We start from the raw sequence: 14795 nt of genomic DNA, 5'->3' as shown, positions 1-14795 counted from the left end.
ACGCCTCTGACACACTTTCTTTCACCTTCAGGAAGAGGACGAGTCTCTGGACTCTCATTCATTTCTCTTACTGCATATCATGGTTGAAAACAAAAAAACGCATCAGCAACATTTTGACTCATAATACTAAAAATGACAGAGGTGATTCAAATGGAAAAAACAGAAACATACTTTTGTTCATAGCATTAAATGACCCTTTAAACTGCAAAACACGACAAAACAAAGCTTGACAAATAAATTAAACAAATCAACCACAGAGTAAAACTTGCTATGCAAAAATCAAGCATGTGCTTAATATGAAATCATAAATTGTGGTTAATCAATAATATTTGCAAAAATTAGCTGAAATAAATCTTAAATATTGCTTAAAAACAAACAAACAAGCAGAATCATGGTGGAAAAAAAAACAAGATTAAAGCGATTTGTGTTGTTAAAGTTAACTTACAGCGAGAGCACCCGAGTCTAACGTGCCACTGATGTGAACACACGGCAAAAAAGAAACCAAAGTAAAATTAAAGCTGCATTAAGCAATCATTTTTAACATTAGGAGGCATAAAGACCGAAATGAGCTCCTACAGCTAGCTTTTAAGCAAACAACTGACTACTTACACATTCAGCAGAAACACAGGACTCTGGACTTGCAGTCATCTTTTTGGTCACTTGTTGAAAGTAAATCCAATTCAGCTCTGCTTTGGTCGACCAACTTCTGAGAAATAAAATGTCTGCATGTCTTTGCTTTGGTTTTATAACGCCCGTCAGACACTTCTCCTCCCCGCCATTTTGCGCTAAAGAGGAAGTGTGTAAGCAGCTTGTGTGAGCTGGTTGAACACTTCCTCAGATGAGAACAGGTGCATTTGTCGGGTTTCATTTGGAGCAGATGAAACAAAACTCTGACTAAGAACGTCGCCGGGGGGCTGCGAGCTACAGAGGTGGGTCATTTGATGCAACTTTGAGAAATATTGCTTAATGCAGCTTTAAAGGAAGAAAACTGAGCGTAAAGACTTGAACAAACAAATCATCTGTGCAGAAAATAAAAGATTTTGTCATAACTATATTTTATTTATTGATGTTTTTGTCAGTTTTTCAAACAACACCACACTGACCTGCACTTCTTCTTCTTCTCGGGGTATCTAAGCTTGATCTTGAGTTTCAGACAGTGTGGAAAGTACCTGCCTCTACCGATTTGATTTTAAGCTGTGTGCCACACCTAACAAACAGACCGAGGGCAGTTTTTAGGTTGGATTAAACTTTGATGCTGCCCAGAGGGAAGGCTGCAGGGAGAGCAGGATGTAGCAAACAATAAAACAATAGAGCCCCAAACGTAAGGAAATAAGCAGCTGTACCAGCCTAACGCAGCAAATAAATGTATGTGAGTTATAAATGATGCAAAGAAACTGTTAGCAAGCACAAATAAAACACAAACACAAGTGTACCAGAGCTGATGTTGTAATTAAACCATAATCTCTAAAACACACATGAAAGTCACTCAAACACAAACTTAGTCCGGAGTCTCCACACACTGTCGTTAATGACTTTTAGTGAGGTGTGTGTTTGTTTTGGAATTAAATGGTGTTTATCAGCACAGTTATATAACGGTGTGGTTTCAACAAGCAAACGTTGTAGTAGCTGGCTATATGTAGTGCTATCGGCAGCCAGGTGCTCTGACGTATCTCTAAGCTAACGTGACAACAAGTAAACACTGTCAGTCTGTACAGTAGTTTAGTGCTATCGGCAGCCCGGTGCTCTAAGACGTGTCTGTAATATGTAACGCTGGCAAACCCTGGTTATGTCCTGCCAGTCATCTACCAATCAGAGCTAACGTAACCTCACTCTTCATTTTATTGATAGACTCTCAAGTTTGAACAGACCACTGCAGAATAACTGCTGACTGTGGGTTGGAATGAACATTAGCACAAACAGTTTAGCACTTTTAGCCTTTAGCTTGTGCTCTATCTCTCTCCTGTTTATCTTTCTGCTCTTCAACCTGTGGCTCTGGAGCCTCAAGTGGCTCTTAAACTCCTTTGCAGTGGCTCCATGTAGCTTTAAAAAAAAATATTGTTGAAATAAAAAAAATAATTTTTCGTACAGAGGGTATTGATGATTAAAGACAGTGACTAATTATGATATAACATTTAAGTATATTTAACTTCTCCTTTTTATTATTTTTTTAAATAATTAATTTCATTTTTTTTTTTGCAACAAAACAAAACAATTTTAGACAATTTAAAAAATTTTCTTTTTTGATTTTTTTCAAATTTCTAAAATGCAAAAAAAAATGAAATCTGCACATTTTTGAAATTTAAATTTTTTACTTTAAATTTAATTTTTTTTTTAATTTTGTAAAAATATTCTCTAATTTACTTAAATAAAAAACATCACATGCACACAAAAAAATATCAGATCAAAAAACTTCTCTCTTAGATATTTATTCCCTAGATTTTAACTTTGTATACAATTTGTACACTTCTTTGTCTCGATTGTGAGGATAAAGTAGACTGTGTCTCGTGAATGACTTTAATCCAGATGATTAGAGTCAAAATGGCTCCTATGAAAATTAAGGTTGCTGACCCCTGGTTGAGCCATTTTAGCCTTTAGCTCGTGCTCTATCTCTCTCCTGTTTATCTTTCTTCTGCTCTTCTGTTCTTTTTCTGTCTGACAGTTAGGCTCCAGTGTCAACCATCACTACAAAATTAATCACAGAAATCGTCCTCAGCAGAGAACTGCTAAAGTTCTAAAATCGGAAGGCTAAGAAATAGCATTTTGAAATAACCTTTTTCAAGATCACGTTCAAACTCCTCACAGCCCCTTAAAGTTTTGTCCAAGTAACATCAACCGACTTTATATCTATACAGTGTCAAGGAACCAACTACCCTTTTCTTTACCTTAGGAAGGGTTGGCCCTATGTTCCCATTTATCTTTGACATTTTCAAAATTAGGTCTCGTGCTCCTGCATCTCCCTGTAATTCAAGCACAATCTTCCCACAGGATGTTTTAATGAATGAATGAGTAGTTTCATCTTGATCAACAGCAGAAAAAATTAAATAGACTGATAAAAAAGGGTTTCAGCTAAGGAAGAGCTTATAGATGCTGAAACCAAACAAAACCAGAAAAACAAAAATTTAGAAATGTAGGAACTATGGGAACTTGAGGCTGAGGGAACATAGACACGCTCCCATCCAGGGTGGCTCAAACTGTCTTTCTGTTTCATTTGTACAGGTGGAAAAGAAGGACAATGCTATACTGAATCAAAGTGGACTGAATCTTCTGTCCTTTTATTTTTTGCCAGCCCAGCTCCAGTGTTGGCAGTTACTACAAAATAAATCCAAGAAATAATTTCCTTAAAGAAAAAGGACAAATCTTACTCCTCATTGTCCTTCCTGCTTGTCCCTCTGTTCAACCACAGATCAGTGTCCTGCTCGATTCTAATCAACTTGTGCCACAAACTGCCAGAAATCTGGGTGTCCTGATTGATGACCAGCTGACCTTTAAGGCTCACGTTGCCTCGATTGCTCGGTCTTGTGGATATACCCTCTGTAACATCAGGAGGATCAGACCCTACCTGACACAAAAGGCCAAAACAGCACATTTCACCCTCTCTTCACTGGCTTCCAGCAGCAGCTCCAATCAAATTCAAAGCTCTTCTTCCAGCTTCCAAAACATTGACAGTAACAGCTCCTTCCTACCTGGGGTCCCTCATCCAGGTCTACACTCCTCCTCGCCCACTATGCTCTGCTTGTGAAGGACGCCTGGTGCTCCCAGCCTAGCGTGGCTCCAAATCTCTAGCCAGACTCTTCTCCTCTGTTGTTTCCAAATGGTAGAATGAATTACCCAACTCTATACGATCCACAGAGTCCCTTTCTACTTTAAGAGATGTTGTCGCCTTGGACAAAAGTATCTGCTAAACAAAACTGTAGAACTGTAGATTGGTCGACTCACTTCCTGGCCTGGTGTCATCAAAGAGACTGTCTACTTTCTAGAAATGGATTTGTGTTGTCCTGGGAGGCTGAGAAACAGCCTTTAGAAATAACTGAGACTATTTCAAGACCCTTTATGAAGTCCTATACTTCCTTTACACCTTGTGTTTTTTGACGACTAAACATAAATTTGATCTAACACCGTCTAAAACTGATACATCAATAAAAACAGAGCCTCAACTCTGAGTCTTTTTTCCCACACAGGGCAAAAAGAAGGTAAGTTGGCTTCAACAAGTCAGTTATCATGAAACTTTAATTTCATACGCTGCTCGTCTCTGTGACCTTTGAGGTTTGGCTCACATTGAGAACGCTCCAAGAAACAAGAGCAAAGTGCAAACATGCATGACTGAGTCAAAACTTACCAAGCTTTACTTTCTTAATCTGAATTTAGATGTTCGGTTTGATATGATGACTCTGTTAAAGGATAAAATCCAGTCTTTGGTGTGGGTGAAGAAGTTGTTTCACGATCTGAGTTAAACCACAGCAGATTGTTTCCATGTATCATTTTATAAATCATAGGAAAGACTCTTTAAAGTCCCACTGTACGACAAACTTCAAGCAAAAGCCTCAAGCGCGAGGCACACATATGTACACACACGCTTTAAAAAAGCCACCAGCTGCTCCACACATGTCTCCACATGCAATAAAAAGACAAAGAGAAAAGAGAAGAAATAAGAAAGAGGAAGTCATCGAGTCATTTCTAACTTTAAGGAGTGAGAAATAAAACACGGAGCCAGAAGCGCGGAGGCTCCGAGAAGCTCAGTAACATGAAACTGATCCACTTTTCCACGAAGACCGTCATCATAGCTGCAAAAAACGCCGCTTGTGGGCGCCGAGCAGTGTGTGTTTGTGTACATGTGAGTGTGTTATTAGTTGTGATGGAGGTGAAGGAGGGAGGGGGAGACAGAGAGGCTCCCTCCGTCTCAGCTCTCTATAGTTAGTGTCACTTACAGCTCCACCCTGATACACACACAATGGCTCTATTCCTGGATACACTCTACTGTGTGTGTAAGCGAATTTGTGAATGTGTGTGTGTGGAGGAGGGGGTAATGAATAACATACTGCCTGTTTGGCAGGAGAGTTCTTTTATAAATATATCTTCTGCAACCTGCTGCTTTGGATTACCCGTATTCCAGTGCTATCATTATCATAATAACCAGCAAGCGTTACCGCTGCGGCAACTACCGCTCGCATAAACTGAGCACAAAGAAGAAACGCAATTTGTGTTTGGTTGATTATCTTCTTTGTTGTAACAGTGCTTCTTGGCAACAGATCTGAAACTGTTGGAAGGACTCTTTATTTCTCTTTTAAATGGAGCCACGTTTTTGAGATGGCCAGGAGAGCTGAATATGTGGGTTGAAAACTTGCCAAATAGCTGATTCTGCCATTGACTTGCTGCCTGTTGCAGCAGCTCTGTCTTCTTCTTGTGTGGTTTATTTACTATTTTTGCTCCTGTGTTTGTCTGGAGATCCTACATGTAACCATGGCTGCATTTTTTACATCTGAAATCAGCTGTTAGCAGCCTGGGGCATGTCAATGCTAACCGGTGCTAGGCCAGATGTTTCCCCAAAAGGTGAGAAGAAGGAGGATGACTAAGCAAAGAAGTGACAACATCAACCTGTTTTTCCATCTAAAGTTATTGGGACATAAGATCTATCTCCAATAAGACGGACAAGCTAGCCGTGCTAACCCAGCGACAGAGGGAATACCAGAAGGCAGAGTAGCATCATGCTATTCAAAGACATGGCTAATGGAGCTGACACCAGACACCAACGCCACATTGGAAGAGCTTCACCTGCTGTGAGCAGACAGCAGATTAATCAAAGATTTCTAAATATTTAGTGAAGATTTCTATCTCTTAAGGTATTATTTCTAAATTTTTAGCTAAGATTTATGAATACTAAGCTAAGATTAAATATTTATCAAAGATTCCTACATCTTTAGCAAAAAATTCTAAATATTTGCTTAGGATTTCTAAATCTTAAGCAAAGATTTCTAAATATTTATCTAAGATTTCTAAATATTTAACCAAGACTGAATATTACTCCAAGATTTCTATATCTTCAGCAAAGATTTCTAAATATTTATTCAAGATTTCTAACTTTTGTGGTATCGTTTATTAGGTATTTAGCTACGATTTCTAAATATTTATCTAGGACTTAATACTATGCCAAGATTTTAAAATCTCATACAAAGATTTCTAAATCTTGAGCACAGATCTCTGAATATTTGGCTCAGATTTCCAAATATTTAGTCAAGATTTCTATCTTCTGAGGTACGATTTCTAAATATTTAGCTAAGATTTTTAAATTTTTCTATAAGACTAAATACTAAGTTGAGATTTTTAAATTTAGTGGAGAATTTTGAATCTGGAGATAGGTTTTCTTAAAATCTAGCTAACATTCAAATTCACACTCCTGCCCACGAGAAGCACCAAAATAAAAGTTTAAGGAAGCGACCCAGCCAAGCGTGATTTGAATGTCAACCTCTACTTCTTGGACACGTTACCTCAGTTTTAATTGCCCTCACTGGCTTCCTATTTCTTTTAAAATTGATTTCAAAATATTGCTTTTGTTTTTAAAGCCCTTAACAACCTTGCTCCCTCCTATCTGACTGATTTAGTGTGTGTTTGAAACCCCACTAGTGGCTTACGGTCCTCAAACCTGCTCTTGCTGGAAGTCCCCAGAGCAAGGACGAGACACTGGAGTAATCTGGTCTTCAGACTCTGGACTAAGCTGCCCCCCTGAAAAACACATCACTACTGACTCTTGGCTTTTTAAATCCAGGCTCAAACCTTCTCATTCAGACTGACTTTGACACCCAGTAATGCTGTGAGATATTCTTGCCGTTATAATTGTGTTGTACTGTCGTTAGATTGACTTCGAATTGTTTTGTTCTGATGTTGTTGGTTGTAAAGGAAAGCACTTGTGTTGTATATTTTTTAGATATTTATGTTTGTTTGTTTTTATACGACCTGTCGTCCACTGGAAAATGCAGCTTTATGTCTCAAAAAACAGTGTTTTCTGAAAACTCCAGCCAAAGCGAGGGCTTAAAAACTCTGCTTTCTTGGTTTTGTGTAGATTCTAGGAAACTGAGTTTTTTCTTCTTGCTTCGCGCGCACTGACTTAATACTTCTGTGCTTACTGGAACAGGGCGCCAAAACTTTTCTCACAAGCAGATTTGGTCATTTTTTCATGGGAACCACTGTGTGCCGTAAATCCTGTCGGTGTTTTTTGACCTCGACCACATGTTCTGTGAAATTGCATTTAGAAATAACTAATTTGATCGTCTTATTTTTAATCATGGGACATGAACAAGCATATTCATAACACTGACTTTTTTTCTACATCACCTAAAAAGTGTTGAGGGCCTTTTTAACCACTGTCATAGCTGAAAGCAGCTACCACCAACTGTAGCACAGGTTTTCAAGTATTTTCACACATCACACACACATTTACTACTTTTGCTGCTGCTTAGACTGCCGTAACCATCACTTCCTCCAGCTCCTTTGTACATGAAGTCTTGCTCTCTTCTACTTTCCCTGCTCCTAAATATTTGTCCACTCTGCTGCGTGTTTCCTGTGACAACATTTACAAACACCGGGCAGCTACACACAGATGCATTCATCTTTGAACGTGAGTGTGTGTGTGTTTGACAAGGCCGGCATTTCACCTGCCTACCCTGTTAAACATCAAAGCGTGATCAGACCTGCTCTCCTGCACACATTAACACACACACAGGCATGCATATCACACACACACTCCTTCAGAAAGCGGTATCCTCCTCTTTCCAGGGTTGTTTGATCAGCTATGTTGACTTTCTTGCACACACACACACAGATACACACAGATACACACGTATAAAGTGGGTGATAAGAGGATGAATGGAGGGGAAGTGTGTAAGGGAGGAGCTGCTTAAAGCTAATTTCTGCTGGTCTACAGGAGACTGAATGGTTGGCAGTTTGAATCCTTGAGTCACGAGGTCAAACTAAAATAAATCTCCAAAATAAAAGCATGGTAACAAAGCAGAAAAGTACAGTACAGCAAGGGTCTTCAACCTGCGGCTCTGGATCCTCATGCCGCCCTTTGACTCCATTGCAGTGTCTCCTTGTAGCTTTAAAAAAGTATTATAAAAATTAATAATTGTTATTTTTTTTGCAGAGGGCATTGATGATTAAAGACACTGACACTAAATAAAAACATGCAATAACATTTTGTTGAACAAAATATGCATCACATCGCGTAATGAGGCTTTAAAATTTTTTTTAGACTTTTGCAAATTTTCTGAATTTAATTTTTTTACATTTTTTTAAAAAAAATTTAAAATAGGGGAATAAAATCCAATTTTATTTTTTTAAAATAAAAAATGAAATAAAATAAAATTTTGAAATTCAAAATTTTACAAATTTTGCAAAAAAAATTCTTTGACACTTAAAATGTTTTTTTCTTTTTTTTATGTTTTTTTTTTTAGCTTTTGCCCTAGGTCTTTTTAACTGCATGGGAATTTAAAAATAAAATTCAAAAATTCTTAAAATAACAGACATTTTTTTCAATTAGTTTCCAAATAATTTAGATTTTAAATATTTTTGGGGTTTTGCAAATTTGTGCATGTTTTTGAATTGATTTTTTATTTTAAATTTCAAAATGTGGGAAGGACTTTGCAACTTACTGAAATTTCATAAATTTTGCAAGTTTATAAAATTTTGACATTATTTTTTAATGTTTGCAAATTTATTAAAAATCAAAAACTAAGACATCACATGCGCAATTTTTTTAAACAACACAAAGATTCTCCTTTAGATAATTATTCACTTGATTTCTACTATGTAGTGACTTTTATAAACGTTTTTGTCTTTATTGTGAAGATTAAGTAGATTTTGTAGCTCCTAAAGGTTGTGTGAAGGTTGCAGACTCCAGCACTAGAGGCAACAGCCGTGGATGAACTCAAAGGCAGGTGAAAAGCAGCACAAAACAGACGATTCCAAATAACTGATATGAAAGTGAGTCATGAAGCCTGTTTTAAACAGCAGGGGGAGCTATCTGCCTCTGCCTCTGTCTAGAGACATGGCGGCAGGTGAAGCTTTTGCAGTTGAGGATGTTTCCCACACACAGAATAAATCTGCCAAACACTTCAGCATTTTTCTTTTCTATTCCTCTCTGGGATCATAAACTCGTGGACGAGCTCTTTCCACGCCTTGCGTAAGTGTTGCGTGTTGTGTCTCTCTTCACCTGCTCTGCTGGTGACACTGAGAGAAAGAGATGTAATGGATGTCATGAGGATGTGCCACAGTGACAAGCAGGGAAGTTTAAATCAGACATTTCTCCCGACAGTCTTAATTAAGTAGCTTTGGCGTCCTTTCAGAATAAAAGCATGTTTGTATTCACAACTTGGCAACGAATCAGGCGTCAAAGGAGAAATCAAAGGCATGAAAAATTAAAGTTTAATGAGGTCGTCTCTGCTCCACAAGTTATTCAAGCTCTTATAAGAAAAAAATCTTGAATCAGTCGTCGTAAATCTAACATATAATGAGCTGATGTAAGTGTTGAACCCTCACCAGTTAATCCTTTTATTGTTGAGTAAACTATTACACTGCAAAAACATGAAATCGTATCAAGTGGTTTTGTTATTTTAAGTAGAAAAATGTCTAATTTCAAGCTATTTCAAGACAAAAATGAGGTCTGAATTGCTTGTTACAAGTAAAAAAAATATGCCAATGGAAAAAGAAAAATATTAAAAAACACAAGTAACTTTTCTCTTGATTCAATGGCAGATTTTTTTTAACTTGTTACAAGAAATTCAGAACCCATTTAGTCTGTTAATAATTTGAAATAAGACGTTTTTCTGGACTGGTCAGGTGTATGCGGCTCATATTAAGTCTAAAAAGACATTTTCTACTGAAAATAAGACAAAAACACTTGATAAGATTTCAGTTTTTTGCAGTGTAGTATTGTCACTTCTGGGCCTATACATGTGTGTCAGTGTCTGTGTTTGCCTCAAACCCTCACCTCAGTATTTTTTTCACTTTAGACAGGCAATTTAGACCTCATTTTGTCTTAAATAGCTTGAAACAAGACATTTTTTGGACTAATAAGTTGAGCGTGGCTTATATCAAAAAAGCTTGATAAGATTTCAGTTTGTTGCAGTGTAACAGAGTATAAGGCAAAACATCTAACGTTCCCTCTCAACTTCAACTGTCAGCTAAGTGGAGAAAGCAGGAAGAGAATGAAACCAGACTCAAACGGGGGAATGAGGACAAAATAATGAGGATATGAAGTTTTGAAGATTTATATGTCTACAAGGACTTAAAGCTGCTGTGATGAGGATCTGTTTTAACTGGACTGCAGCGTCACTCTCTAGCCGGTGTCTCACACACTGTCACGACAATGGCGTGCTAAAATAATCTGCTGATTAAGACTATCTGTTCAACCTGCACCTCTCACTGCAGGACTGTTGTTAAGGTGCCATGCAGTCCTTGTTTTGTGTCCACAGAAACTGTGTTTTCCTTTAACTTGACTTGGAGTAACACCACTTTTATCTGTGTGTAATGAGCTTTTCTTGCACTATAGATCAGCAGGGACAGCACAGCAGCTTTATATTGGAAGGAGAACCTGGGCCGGGTTATTGAGCTGAGATATTACACAAAGTTAAGTGTTTAAAGAGTTGTTGTCCAGCTGTTGGAGATGTAAACAACAGAAAACATTTGACTAAAACTTAAGTTAAAGATGCTATGAGAAGGATCTGATTTAATGTGACTGCAGCGCCACCTTCTGGCCCGGAGTCTCATGCACACTGTTGTAAAGATGTGACTTTTAACCAGGCGCTTGTTTGTTTTGGAGCAAACTTTCTAAGTTCAAGTCAACTTTTTACTGGATACAACACAATGAGGAAAGGTATTTATCAGTGTGGTTACGTAGCTCTACAGTTTGAAACTTGACAACAAGCTAACATTGCAAGTTTGTGACGTTCGTCAGTAGCCAGCTATATGTAGTGCTATCAGCAGCTTGGTGCTATGATATAATCATAAGCTAACATGAAAACAAGCTAACTGTCAGTTCATACAGAAGTTAAGTAGCCAGTTCATTTAGCACTACTGGTGGGCTGCAGTGCCACCTTCTGGCCCGGAGTCTCCGCCCACTGTGGTAAAGATGTGACCTTTAATAAGGCAGGTGTTTGTTTTGAACACATTTTCTTTGTTTAAGTCAAAATTTTACTGGATACAGCGCAACAAGGTAAGGTATTTATCTGTACAGTTGCGTGGCGCTAGGGTCTGAAACGTGACAAGAAGCTAACATTGCAAGTTTGTGACGTACTTCAGTAGCCACCTTTATGTAGTGCTATCGGCAGCCTGGTGCTACGACGTATCCATAGACTAACGTGACAACAAGCTAAATGTCAGTTCATACAGTAGCTTAGTAGCCAGTTAGTTGGCGCTACTGGTGGACTATAGTGCCACCTTCTGGCCTGGAGTTTCACACACATTGTCATAAAGATGTGACTTTTACCAGTGTGTTTGTTTTGGAATGGATTTTTTTTTGTTCAAGTCAACATTTTTACAGTACAGTTACGTAGCGCTGTTGTTTGAAATGTGACAACAAGCAAACAAGCAAAGCAAATATGTAGTGCTATCGGCCACCTGGTGCAACGATGTAACCACAGGCTAACAGGACAACAAAATAACTGCAGAATAACTGCTGACTGTGGGTTGGAATAAACATTAGCACGAACAGTTTAGCACTTTTAGCCTTTAGCTCGCGCTCTATCTCTCTCCTGTTTATCTTTCTTCTGCTCTTCTGTCCTTTTTCTGTCTGACAGTTAGGCTACAGTGTCCACCATCACTACAAAATTAATCACAGAAATCGTTTTCAGCAGAGAAAAACACACATCTCTCTTCTCACTACTAAACTTCGTCAGCTGGCTGATTACGATCAGGGATATATCTAGAAAGGAAACTTTTCAAGATCACTCAGATCTCCTCACAGCCCCTTTAAGGCATAAACTTATCAGCCCTAAAAAGTCAACATGTCAGAGAAATCCCTGATCTTAGTCACTGCAGTAAAATCAAAGTCTCAGGTAACACATCAGAGCAGAGAGAAGCTGCAGTGAGGAGAGGAGAGAAACTGTCAACACACTCCAATAATTCAGTTAATACTGTACTCGTCTCCTCAGGCTCCTCTGTGTGTTTCTGCAGCAGCTAACACGTTACAGAGCACAAACATGAGAAGCCCAGTGTGTCGACTCTCAGAGTCTGAAACAAGCTTTTCAGGCTGGATGAGGAGTTTTGTATAAGGTGAGTAAATATGCAATCAATCATCTGCCACATAGTGGAGCACAAGAGGCCGACGCCAGCGCGTAATTACAGTACTCACAGGAAGCAGCTGTTTGCGTTTCCTGCCAGGACGACCCACTCTGCGCTTGGTGCGGGGGCTCGCTGGCGTCCCCTCCTCTGGACTGTCCTGGTCTGCTCCATCTTCACTCTAGACGGTTGGAGGAAAACCACATCAAACACTGAGCACATCCATCGCTGTGTGAAGTTATAATTGAAGTCAGGAGCGAGGCAGCGCTGGAGAAACGACGCCTCACGGACATGTGGTGGAGCAACATTTGAAGTCGGTGGCTGCAACTCGAGGAAACGTGACTGAAAAGCTGTAAACTCACAGTTTAAAACGAATTCGAAGCTTAATTTGACATGTTTAATGATCTTTAAACTAGCAGAGAAAAACACCAAATCAAGACCAGCTTCATGAACCATCAAAGATCAAAACAAAAAGTCATGTTCTGGTTAAACAAAGCCATTAAGACGAAACAATTACGCCTTTCCCTGTATCTCAACATCATTTCTTAACGCTTGAAACCTCAAGCACTTTGAGGCTTATGTAAGAGTTTGAAATATGTTTAAAGAAATGAAATCAAGCTGCTTTCAGCAAAGCTTAATTTACTGCTTTTAACACCTGCTTTGTGTTTAGCTCAGCAGGAGTACACAGCACAAACTGTAACAAAGATTCTTCTTTTTGTTTTTTTAAGTCTGTGTGAACAAATTCAGCCTGATGGCTCCTTGGTGTGCTTCATACAGACGTCCTAAGTGAAGGTTTGAGCCTAAATCTGCTCCTCTGCTCACAGCGGACTCTGAGTATTACAGCACTGCAGAGTAGTGGAGCAGCAGTGGTGTAATCTTACACTGATGATTAAAATAAAAATAGCGAGCAGTGCCCGTGCGTTGACGAGGTGGTGAGTTCACTGGGTCAGGCGCTCAGAGTAGAAACTGCTGTGGAAAGCCTCAAAGCGGGGCGAGATCCAGACTGACGAGAGCACATATTTCATGTCTTCATCTTAAATTTCTTATTTTAACCTACAAACTCCTCTTTTTATGATTCTATAATTAGGGGAACATTTCAGGTATACAAAAAGTGAAAAAATATGTGCGTTTTTTTAAAATCACAGTAACACAGTTGACAACACATGGTCTCAATCACCTCATATTTCTGACCTGGTTTGGTTTTTATAACATCTATAGTAAGAACAGCAGAAAATGTTGGTAACACAGTTGATGAACAGTTAATGCGCCCCATGTACAGACAAACACTCAGATTAAATATTGATGGGGAGGAGCAAAAATATGCAAAACTTTCTTCACGGTTCCCACCAAAAAGGATGGGACCTCAGCTGATTTAGGTCATGTGACTTTGGAGCATACCATTGTTGATTTGTAGGTTTTTTTTCAGTGGGAAACACGGTAACACTGATTTCTCGGACACACACAAAGTGAATTATCTTATCTAAATTAGTTATTAAAATTGTTTTACAGCTTTGCCATGTTTTAATGATTATTTTGAACAAATCCGGAAAATAATACAGAGAAACATGTATTCTAGTTTTAATTTTGAAAAGCAAAATTGACATTTGAGAAATCTGGTACCTGTTCACTTTCTGTACGAATGAGAGTGAAATATCAGCCAAATGACCCACTGTAAAGTTGGTCATTGCTTACTTACTTACTGTGTTTGTAAGTGTGTTTCAATTCGTACTTGGAGCCGTGTCAAGACAAATTTCTGTTTTTACTGCAGAAGACATGAAGTTCCATCCATCTAGATAGCTATGAGCACATTAGCGATGTAGAGAAAAGAAAGTGAAACTTAGGTATCAATCTCATCACCCAAGTGACGTTGGCATTAATATATCAATATTTTAGATTGATTGGCACTCCACTACTCATAACAATGTAATATTTTTTTTAATGAATGGATCAAAGAGCCGCATGTGGCTCTCGAGCTGCAGGTTGGCCACCCCTGTTGTAATGTCATAGCAGATTCAGGCTAACAAGTTCAAATTTCTTATTTTAAAGCTCAAGGACTAAAGTGGGAGAAGCCTGTTCCCTTGTTAATGTATCTCTAGTGAAAAAAGAAGGAAAAAATTATGCAAGTCAAGCTGAACCAATTTAACCTGAATGTTTTTTTCAGCCTCTTAAATTAAAACCAGTTTTTAAGAAACATGGTCAAGTCTCCATACCAGACAATCGTGTTCACAAATCAAATGTTTACGAATCATATAAAAAAATGTTGAAAGCCACTGGTTCATATCGTACCACTAAAAGTCAAGTGTTTTTATAAAGCAGCATCAAATGCTCATTTACGTTAACATCTAAAAGAAAATACTTAAAGCAGCGGTATCAATGTGTGTTATTTTAACATGGATATAAAGTTACACGTAGGTGGGTTTACATGAAGACTTGTATTACGATGGGAACTGGGTTAAAAGCCTAGACCAAATTGAAATGCTCCACATAAAAACCCTAATCAGGAGTAATAGGCCGAAATTGAGTAGAAT

At 38.4% G+C, this 14795-nt stretch overlaps 1 protein-coding gene across 4 annotated transcripts in view; it reads right to left on the bottom strand.

Annotated features, from left to right (window-relative positions):
- The window catches only part of LOC141801593 (DNA (cytosine-5)-methyltransferase 3A-like), a 90767-nt gene that overhangs the window by 51168 nt on the left and 24804 nt on the right, over positions 1-14795 (bottom strand). For 2 of the 4 annotated variants that reach the window (XM_074684693.1, XM_074684694.1), the window contains exon 1: positions 12341-12443. Coding sequence is in view for 2 of the 4 variants with exons in the window: in XM_074684695.1 (XP_074540796.1) it covers positions 12341-12448 (108 nt within the window). In the remaining 2 variants the exon portion in view is untranslated. Of the gene's footprint in view, positions 1-609; positions 755-12340; positions 12449-14795 lie in introns of those variants that run through there. The other 2 variants (XM_074684695.1, XM_074684692.1) reach the window with 2 other exon arrangements.

Source organism: Halichoeres trimaculatus, unplaced genomic scaffold (genome assembly GCF_033239565.1).
Source record: "Halichoeres trimaculatus isolate MK-OKI-2021-1 unplaced genomic scaffold, fHalTri1.1 fHalTri1_scaffold_13, whole genome shotgun sequence".
Taxonomy (NCBI): Eukaryota; Metazoa; Chordata; class Actinopteri; order Labriformes; family Labridae; genus Halichoeres; species Halichoeres trimaculatus.
Note: the sequence above shows the minus strand (reverse complement) of the source record. Positions and strands in the feature narration are given on the sequence as shown.